Source organism: Carassius auratus, chromosome 5 (assembly GCF_003368295.1).
Source record: "Carassius auratus strain Wakin chromosome 5, ASM336829v1, whole genome shotgun sequence".
Classification (NCBI taxonomy): Eukaryota; Metazoa; Chordata; class Actinopteri; order Cypriniformes; family Cyprinidae; genus Carassius; species Carassius auratus.
This window is the reverse complement of record NC_039247.1, coordinates 8,366,662-8,378,269: the sequence shown is the minus strand read 5'-3', so window position 1 is coordinate 8,378,269 and position 11,608 is coordinate 8,366,662. Positions and strand designations below refer to the sequence as shown.

Sequence of the window (11,608 nt, the reverse complement as noted above, 5' to 3'; positions counted from 1 at the left end):
TGACACACTCCTAAACCTCAATACATTTAATGCTTAAAATAACATCAAAACTCTCCCTAAACAGTCCCTAAATTAAATAATAGTCAGATGCACCTCAAGAGATCTTCCTGCATCTTCTGAAGGACAGCATGACACAGACACACACATAATCATCTCAATCCCAGCATGCTTTGTGTGTGTCTGTCTGCAGGGAGAGAGACAGTCCTCATCACTCGGATGCAGAACGATCTCGCCGGCACTCGCGCAGTTATTCTCCCATCCGCAAGAGACGGAGAGACTCGCCCAGCTTCATGGAAGCCCGCAGGATCACCAGGTAAAGGCATGTCCTGTCTGTTTTAGCTGCAGTAAGTGTTTCGTATGGGAATGCATGCTCAGTTACAGACTGTTTTTAGATCTGAGATCTCGATGTCATAAATGCACCATCTAGAGGAAAATCTTTCTTTTTTTTATTATTTTACTACAGTAGATCAAAAGTTTATTGGAAATTGATTTTTATTTCCCTGTCTTTTATTTTAATATTATTGATACACAATTAGTTTTAGATTTTATGTTTTAATTTTTAATTTTAAATTTTAGTTTTAGTCATTTTGTTTTGTTTTTGTCATTTCAATTATATATATATATATATAGATATATATGTAAGTTCTAAAAACTTTAGAAAACAAAATATAAATATTTCTCAAGTTGTTTCTTGAATTTTATTTATTTGTTTTAGTTTATTTAGGTGTAGGTATAGTACATCAAGTTAAACGATACAAAAGTAAGTAATATTTAAAAAAAAAAAAATATATATATATATATATATATATATATATATATATATATATATATCTTTGTAGGTATAAAACTTACAATCTATTACAAGCCAAACTGAGGTTAAGAGTGTGTGGAATCCATAGCAAATAAATCCACGGGTCGGTGTTACTTTAATGCTATTTATATGCTATTTTAGTATTTATTAAAATTTTGCATTTATTTTATTTAATTTTATATTTTCATTTTTTAATTTTAGTTTAATTTGTAGTAATTCTGTTATGTGCTTTATTGTTACTTTTTAAAGTATATTAAATTTAAAGTACTTAATTATAAGTATTACTTACTTTTATTTTGGTTTTGACCAAAGAAATGTATTCTATTTTATTTCAGCTTAATTTCGACAACCAAAATGGTTAAATGGGATGGATCATGCAAATTAAAGAAACAGTGACACCTACAGGCCAGTTTGTGTAATGCAGGATTTCTGCACTCTTCTGCACAACTAACTTTAGCACTACTGCAAAAAAAAAATAATAAAAAAAATAATAATAATAAATTTTACTTGATTTTCCTAATACAAAATGCAAACCTTTATAAACTATATTTAACAGCATAAGAATTTGAGTGACCAAATTTTTGGCTAGTACTCAATTTTCTTTAATTACAATTGTCAGGTTTCTAAAGTGGACTGTGTCCTGGAAGAATGTTCAAAAGCATTATAAATTATTTTATTATCCTCATGTAAACTATGACTTCCCACAGTGTGTCTTCTCCGCTGAGCTCTGATTGGTCAGGATTTGAACTCACTCTCTCCTTTATGAAGGTTTCCTTGATGACCTCACACCAGAATGATGTTGTCACGCATCAGGACTCCTGAAGCAGCTCTCAGCATCTCAAGAGTACAACTTTATCTGTGTCTCTTTAGATTCTATCTCACTCCCTTTCTCTCTGCTTTCGTCGTTCTCACAACGAGTTCTGGGTCGTTACTCTTCACAGATTAACACTAACAGTCCCGCACAGTTCACTGACACAGAGATGCTAAGAGCCAGAATGCTCTGTGATGAGTTCAGTGTCGTATATTTAACTACCTTCCGAAAAACATCGATAAACAGTGTTATTCAACTGAAGCACACATGACATTTAATTCATAACTTGATGTTAACGTATTGCTTAGATGACAATGTGATGCTCAAATAAGCATGATTTCAATCTAAATATTTTATTGTTGGATAGAGCTATTTTATTAATGTTTCAGTGCTATTGTATTTTTAGGAATAGTTATATCATTTTTTCCTGAGCTTTTAGAAATGAATTCTGAACATCATGCATTTAAAAATAATGCTTATTATGGAAATAATATACTTAAGTGTGAACTGAATGTATTTTTTTTTCACTTTTAATTGCGTGTTATTAACAATCGAATGAAAATATGTTATAGATTCAATTTATATTTAATGCAATACTTAAGTAGGGCTTGAGTACATCCTTATGTGTAATTTCATAATTACTTCTACTGTCTTTAAAATATGATTAAAGATTAATATGAAAATTATTATATTATAAATTTAATATTATAAAAATGTATAAAAAACAACTTTAATTATAAAAATTAAATTAATTATGAAAGTGATAAAAAAACTGTTATATTATAAAATAAATATGTATTCTGATATAAAAAATAAGATTAAAATAAATATGGTTCAATATATTTGCTGAACTTAAATATTATACAAATTATAAAATCAACTTTAATATTATAAAAAATATTTATTATATTATAATAAATTGATTCTTTCAAATATAAATATTTAATATATTAACAAACAAATGAAAAATAGGATATTAAAAAATGAATAAAGTTTTAGTATGTTAGTCAACATTAGTTAGTACATTTATGAAGCTTCGTTGACAGAAGATTATTGAAACATGATGTTAAAGTGAACTAAAATGACTGCTCACTACAGAAGTGTATGGCATAGATTGAGCGTCTCTGCTAACAGCTAACAGCAAACGCTGAACACTACTGCGGTGTGAGTGTGTGTCTAACATGGTCTAAGAACGGATCTTTCTCACTGGAGACAGAGCCCATCTGTGTATTTACTGTCTGTTTACATGATGATGATGCTCTAACACTCACTAACCAAAGCTGAACCTTTCCCAGACATTTTCTCTTACAGAAACTAATCACGGCTGCAGGACGCTGCCACTTCCACCGCTCTGACCACAACATAGTGATACGTTCATTAAAAGACAGACTGAGATTATAGAGTTTATTTGGAATATGTTAAAGCTGAAACCTGCTAGTTTTTTATGATTTCTAGCTGGTCCAATGTGGTCATAATCTGGTCTAGATCAGGGCTTTTCATACTGGGGTCTGGGAAGAGTTTTGGGGAAAAAATAGTGTGAAAAATGTGCATTAAAAAAAGTTGATTTAATTAATCAGATTAAAAAATGTTATAAAATAACTAAATGGATTATTTAATCATCAAAATTGTCTAAGAGACTAAATAATATAGTAATAATAATAATAATAATAATAATAATAATAATACAATTTTAAAATAAATACAAATCATATTAAAATAAATTAAAATTTGATTTAAAATTGTTAATAAATAACAATACTACATAAAACAGTGTAGTAAAACATAATATAAAATGAAATTTAAATAAAACAATTTAAAATAATCAGAAATTAAAAATTTAAATACATTTTTAAAATATTAATTTATAATTACATTTATTAAAATATCTACAAAAATTACTAAATAAATGATTATTCTAAGATAACAAAATCTAAATAAATAATACAATTTAAAAAATGTAAAATTTTAAAAATAAATAAATAATTAAATCATTTATAATAATAAAAAAAAAGAATGAATAAGTAATATATTTTACAGTTCTGTACAGTAATGAGTAGAAAACAACATCATAATGTAACTGTAATAATGAAATATATGTGACCCTGAAACACTAAATCAGTCTGAAGTCTCTGGGGTATATTTGTAGCAATAGCCAAAAATACATTATATGGGTCAAAATTATTAATTTTTCTTTTATGACAGAAATCATTAGGATATTAAGTAAAGATCATGTTCCATGAAAATATTTTATAAATTTCCTACCGTAAATATATAAAAACGTAATTTTTGATTAGTAATATGCATTGCTAAGAACTTAATTTGAACAACTTTAAAGATGATTTTCTCAATATTTAGATTTTTTTGCATCCTCAGATTCCAGATTTTCGAATAGTTGTATCTCAGACAAATATTGTCCTCCGAACAAACCACACATCAATAATGTATAAATCTCAATTTTAAAAAAATTTCCCTTATGACTGGTTTTGTGGTCCAGGGTCACAAATACAGTAAGAGTATACTGTAGATATAAAAATAGATAGATAGAATAACTATGTAGATACCTTAAATTTTAAGATGGTCCTATTTGGGGGTCTGTGGCATCTAAAAGATGAATGATGGTGAGCTGGTGAGGATCAAACTGACCTGGTAAACCAGCTTGCTCAAGCTAGTAGACTGCATTGGACCAGCAGGAAACTAGCTCCCACGTAAACCAATGTAAATGCACCAAAGCAACCATGGTTTCTAACTCTAGCAATACTCCAAAAATCTAGTTTTGTTTCATATTATAATATATTGCATTGCAAACCATGGTCATTTTTATGCAAAGTGACGTCACAGTATATAAATGTCATGCTATTGAGTGGTCAAAGTGGTATTAAAGGTGCTTTTTATGCGATTATGTGTCTGTATTATATGAACTCCCTCTTGCATCTTTTCCGCAGTGCACGAAAGCGTCCCATCCCGTACTACCGGCCGAGCCCGTCCTCTTCCAGCTCGGCCAGCAGCTACAGCAGCTCGAGTCGCAGTCGCAGTCGCAGTTACTCCAGCTGCAGCAGCTCCAGTCGCAGTCGCAGTCGCTCCAGGAGCCCGAGTCCTGCGCACAGTTACTACAGCCGAAGCAGCTCCGACAGCCCCGGATTCTGAGACCCAGAGAAGGTACACGGGGGGAGACGGGAGAAACACCTTTCTACTGCAGCATCTGTGCTGAGGAAAACCACTATATAACGTGCAGATTTAGTGCAGCAGGTATCAGGGGACGGTGCATGCATACATGTTAGGATGGACTGACTGAACAAAAATCATGTCTGGGGTGAAGTGGGTTAATTGCACTGGATGCAAATGATTTTATGACTCAGAATTTATTTATCTATTTATTTTGTTCTCTGGTACAGATATATGTGACCCTGGAGCACTAAAGCAGTCTTAAGTCTCTGGGGTGTGTTTGTAGCAATAGCCAAAAATACATTTTATGGGTATCCAAATTATCGATTTTTCATTTATGCCAAAAATCATTAGGATATTAAGTAAAGATCATGTTCCATGAAGATATTTTGTAAATTCCCTGCTGTAAATATATTAAAACATCATTTTTGATTAGTAATATGCATTGCTAAGAATTCATTTGAACAACTTTAAAGATGATTTTCTCAATATTTAGATTTTTTTGCATCCTCAGATTCCAGATTTTAAAATAGTTGTATTTCAGACAAATATTGTTCGATCATAACAAACCACACATCGATGGAAAGATGATGTATAAAGCTCATGTTCAAGTAAAAATGGTTTAAAATGACTAAATGCATAATTAAAAAAATAATATTAAAGACTAAATATAATAATAATAATAATAATCATAATAATAATAAAATGTAAAAATAAATAACATTTATATTAAAATAAAAACATTAGATTTAAAAAGTTAATAAATAAATATTAATTCTACTCAAAAACAATGTACAAAATGAAATATAAAATAAAATGAAATTTAAATAAAAAAACATACAAATGAGAAATTATAAGGTATTGTAAAAATTATGTGATGTATAAATCTCAAGTTAAAAAAATGGAGCCTTATGACTGGGTTTTGTGGACCAGGGTCACTCATATATTTATTATTAAATCAAAATACAATTACTTGAGAGGGTAAATTGAACAAAATGCAATATTTGATATGACAAAATTAACACAATGAATTAAGTTTATGCTTAAAACCAGAAAAAATATCTGCCAGTGGGGTCAGAAAAATATAATTAATTTAACGTCGAAAATATTATTTTTCCTGACCACACTTAATTTTGATAAATAGAAAAATAAAAAAAACAAGACTTAATATCTTGTGTCATTTTGCTTGCTAAAGTTTGATCCATATAATTAAAAAATGTTTACATATTTATACTGGGAATATATTATCATTCTTGCTGTTTATTTGTTTCTTTTTCTTTCTTTTTTTCTCTTGCTTTCTGAGTATCAGACTCAAACTTGTTGATATATAATAATATATTTAATATTTATAATACTATATTCAAGGGAAAACATGATTATTTTTGTGAGATTATGTTTTTATAATTCAATTTGTTGCTTATGTTTGGTGATGCAGAAATCACACACTTCACCTTTAGCATAGGCTTTGTTCGGTCAGAAAATTGAATTTTTATTAATAATTTTATTAGTCTTTTTGTGTATCTGACTCAAATCCCCTCCATATCATTCTTTATAGTTTAAACAGCATTAATGCATAAAATCATGTGTTTATGACCTTTCTTTCCACAGTGACTTTTAAAATAATAACAGTAGTGAAGAGTGGATTTGAGCGAAGTGTGAACAAAAGTATTTTAGGATGTAAATTAATGCAAATGATATATTTGATGTTACACTGTAAAACACAGGCAGTCTGTACAGATTAAAATCAGCCGCTTTTGTTTTACTCAATAAGAGTTGCTGAGTAAACGTCAAACACTGTAAAACGCATTCAACGCTACACATCGATCATGTCTCTATTTAAAGACTAAAAGGCCTGAAGAACAAAGATGAGATGAGCACTTTTCCCTGACATTCTTCCACGCTGCAAATATAACCAAAAAACTGGATTAACAATGAGAGACTAATGTGACGGAGACTAAAACCATCTCCAAATCAAGAGACTTTATTCCTACAGTGACAATTCAGACTCAACATGATGAACGGAAGCAAGAACAAACCATTCGGTTTTTCAGTAGCTTATGATTTGGGTGAATCTCATAAAGAAATGTCCAGGTCATTTAGAAATAAGCAATTAGATGTCGAACAAATAAATTACCACAAACAATTGTGACTGTATTTTCATAACAATCAAGTATACCCCAAAATTTGAACAAGTGGATATATATAGTTGCTCAAACAAATAAAATAGTAAATAAGTTTTTTTTTTGTTATATTGTTATTATTTGTTGCTTATTAGACTTACACTTATATTGGTTTATATTTCTTGTTATATATATATATATATATATATATATATATATATATATATATGTATATATATATATATATTATTTTAATTATTAATAATTAAATAAAACCTATTTATATTAAATAAAAATTATATATATATATATATATATATATATATATATATATATATATATATATATATATATATATATATATATATATACATTTTATTTAATATAAATAGGTTTTATTTAATCATTAATAATTAAAATAATATATTTGTACAAAGTTTTATTTAAGCTACTGACAGTAGGTGGTCTAAATGTCTTTAATTAAATCTTGAAAAAAATATAGTAATATAATAATAAAAATACATGCTTCAATTAATCTTTTTTCCCTTTGGGATCAAAAAAAAAAAAAAAACGGACTGCCAGTTTTTGAAAGATTTTTAATATATATTAGCCTACTGAGAATTGGGTGGTTTAAATGTGTATAACAATAATAGTCATTGTAAAAATAAATCTTTATTAAATAAAAATTTTTTAGACTGACAGTTTTTGTGAGATTCACCCATTTAGTAACTAAAAAAACTCATGTTTTTTTAAAAGTTGTATTATAATGAGTGTATATCAGGATGTTTCCATTTTAATATTTACACTGCAAGTTTTGGCTGTAAACTATGCACTATATATTCCAAGTTATATAGCGGATTAAATATAAAGGCTTTGAATGTGGTAAAGCTGGGCATGATGCAGAGTAAAGGCTGTGTTTCTGGGTCAGTCCTTTACTCTCTGATCTCTTTGGCAAATCCATATCTGATGCACCTGTAATGCCAGTCCCTTTCAGAGATGTGATATTTCTTATTATATACAGTATTCTACTTCTATTTTGGCTGTGTTTAGTGCATATAAATAGAGCTCTGTGTTATATAGACACCATGTACAGTCTGAACTCTGTTGTTTTAACCTGCGTCTCTATGTAGGTGCACTTTCCTGAAACCAGGTTGCAAAAATATTCACATACATGTGTTTTTCAGTATATTTATTCAGTGACTTTTTCGTGTGATGCTATTGATTTATTATTTGTTGCATATTTATTTTGTTATTTATTCCTTTTGGATCTGAGAAACTGTTTTTATAAGGAGTTTATAAGTAGGTTGGAAACACATTTTTGATTGTTTCCAATGACGAGCTTCTGCGTTCTTTAAAGTCAACATGAAATCAGAATTGATTCGATTTAATTTCTAAAAAGATGTTTCTGGTCTTATTTTGAATGATTCGTCAATGCACATTATTTTTATTTTATCTTGCACTCTGAAATGCATCACATTTTGGAAGTAAAATGAGTTTCATGTTGACCTTTAATGCAGAATTTGAATTTTCGAACAGATGACTGATTGTTGTTTTATGAGTTTGCATTTTGCTAATATTTATTATAAGTTATTGTACTATTTATTCTGTCATTCACTCCTTCAAATGGAGACTGAAGTGGTCTTTGTCAGTGTTTTCTTCTGGAAAGAGCTAATAAAGGAACCAGATTACATTGAACTTCAACACTGTGGTGGAGAAATGGAGCTCAGTTTTCCTCTTTCAGTGTTATATGATTTTACAATCAGCTGTTGGGTTTATCATAAGAGTTGATATGGCTCTAAATTCCCAACTGTAGTCAGTAGATTTAGTGACCAGACATAATTAAACAAATAATAAAAGTGTCTACAAATGGATCATATTCATGTGCTGTTCTTGATTTTGAGTTTCTTGTCAGGGTTAATATTGAAAAGTACTATTAAAACATTATCGTTGAATGAAATAAAAGCTGAAATAAAATAAAGTAAAAAACATAAAATAAAATAAAAATATTAGATGAAAAACTTTTTTAATTTGAAATGTGGTTGACGCACTAAAATTTCTGATTAAAAAAATAAATTTGCATAAATTTAATCAGAAAATATCAATATGCAAGCAAATTCTAAACATAATAAAAACAACTATAATGGTGCATAAATAAATAAAAATGAATGAAATAAAACAAATTAATCCAAAATAGTATTTTAAAAATAAAATAGAAAAATTACCACACCTCATAGAAAATGGATAAAAATCTGATTAAAATGAAAACTGAAAATAAAAAAAATTAAAAGCTTATTCAAAACAATAAAACCTGTCATAGTTTATAAATAATTAAATAAATAAACTAAAGCTAAAAATATAAATACTAAAAAACTAAATAATCCTATAGTAGTTAAAAAAGAACAATATATGTGTATATATATATATATATTTTTTTTTTTATGAGCTGTTTTATATATATACAGTATATATATATATATATATATATATATATATATATATATATATATATATATATATATATATATATATAAACAGCTCATAACAAAATAGCTAAAACATCTTAAAAAGAAAACTGAAAATATAAAAATAAAAGCTAATTAAAAACATAAATAATAATAATCGCAACAATAGATTAACAATGATAATGTATTAATAATATAAATTATAACTATATAATATAAGTGTATAAATAAATTTATAAAACAGATAAAATGTATCCTAAATAGTATATAAAGAAGAAAAACATTCTAAATAGTAATTTAAAAATTGATGATAGCTCATAAAAAACTGAAAATATAACAATATAAGTTTATTCAAATCATTAATAAAAAGCTATAATAATGTATAACCAATATTGGAATAACATGTTTGTAGTGCTTACTGTAGAATTAAATACTAGCACATGGCATACAGTGTTCTTTTTGTACTATTTTTATACATTAGATGTCCTAGCTTTGGTTTCTGAGAGTCTTCAGCGTCTTCGGCAGTAGATGGCGTCACTGATGCTGTAAAAAAAAAAAATTTTTTGCATAAATTTAATCAGAAAATATCAATATGCAAGCAAATTCTAAACATAATTAAAAAAAACTATAATGGTGCATAAATAAATAAAAACAAAATAAATAAAACAAATTAATCCATAATAGTATTTTAAAAATAAAATAGAAAAATTACAACAGCTCATAGAAAATGGCTAAAAATCTGATTAAAATGAAAACTGAAAATAAAAAAATAAAAGCTTATTCAAAACAATAAAACCGGTCATAGTTTATAAATAATTAAATAAATAAACTAAAGCTAAAAATATAAATACTAAAAAACTAAATAATCCTATAGTAGTTAAAAAAGAACAATATATATATATATATACAACAGCTCATAACAAAATAGCTAAAACATCTTAAAAAGCAAACTGAAAATATACAAATAAAAGCTAATTAAAAACATAAATAATAATAATCGCAACAATAGATTAACAATGATAATGTATTAATAATATAAATTATAACAGTGTATAAATAAATTAATAAAACAGATAAAATGTATCCTAAATAGTATATAAAGAAGAAAAACATTTTAAATAGTAATTTAAAAATTGATAATAGCTCATAAACAACTGAAAATATAAGAATATAAGTTTATTCAAAACATTAATTAAAAAAAGCTTTAATAATGTATAACCAATACTGAAATAACATGTTTGTAGTGCTTACTGTAGAATTAAATACTAGCACATGGCATATCATACAGTGTTCTTTTTGTACTATTTTAATACATTAGATGTCCTAGCTTTGGTTTCTGAGAGTCTTCAGCGTCTTCGGCAGTAGATGGCGTCACTGATGCTGTAGTTAGTAAAGATCATGTGATCAGGATTTGAGTCTGGAAGGTTCCTGCTCTTTCACAAACTTCTGCCGATCACCTGGGAAAATGGATCAGTTGTATTTTTAGTCCTGTGGCTCAAATGACATTTCTAGTCATTTCTTCAATGCCTTCCAGTAGTTACTTCCAGAATTGTATTTCCTGAACATTTCAAAAGCTGCTAAGTTTAGATAGAAGTGTGTAAATTAATTAATATTATTGAAAATTCTTTTTATTCATCTAGCTATTTAAAAGGAGGTTCTATTATTATTATTTGTTTACATTTTAGGTAATTTACTAGTTTAAGTTAATTAAACAAACAAAATAATTAATATTTGCTGAAATAAAATACATTTGGTTAATTATTATACATGACATAATTAAATAAGTTCACATTTTACAAGAAAATTATTATTTTTTATTAAATTATTATTATTATTATTATTATTGTACTTCATGCATATATAATTTAGTGTGTAAACTGATGTTCTCTTAGTAGTTATTTGTGAAATTCCAAGAAAATTCAGAGTTAAAAGTAAAAATTGAGTGAAAAATATTTATTTATAAAAATATATATATATATATTTCTCAGTGTAACCCTGCTTGGCTGTATTAAAATTTCTTTGCACATTCATTGAATTCCTCCTGTAAATCAGTGCATGTGTTTGGTCACCTATTGCATCTTTGTGTTATCAGAGGTGTGGGTTTCTGCTGACTCGCTCTGTGCGCTTTACACTGATCTCCAGATTCCTCTGCATCTGTGTCATAACAAGAGAATGTGTTTGTGAGACAGTCAGACAGGTTCAACCATCCAGGAAAGGAACTGTGCTGACTTTGGGAAGGCCT

At 27.5% G+C, this 11,608-nt stretch overlaps 1 protein-coding gene across 2 annotated transcripts in view; it reads left to right on the top strand.

Annotated features, from left to right (window-relative positions):
• Positions 1-4,980, top strand: part of LOC113073428 (serine/arginine repetitive matrix protein 3) — a 72,197-nt gene extending 67,217 nt beyond the window's left edge. For both annotated transcript variants that reach the window (XM_026246311.1, XM_026246301.1), the window contains exons 13-14: positions 191-313; positions 4,565-4,980. In XM_026246311.1, the coding sequence (XP_026102096.1) occupies positions 191-313; positions 4,565-4,766 (325 nt within the window). In that variant the 3' untranslated portion in view covers positions 4,767-4,980. The remainder of the gene's footprint in view (positions 1-190; positions 314-4,564) is intronic.
• The last annotated feature ends 6,628 nt before the right edge of the window (positions 4,981-11,608 follow it).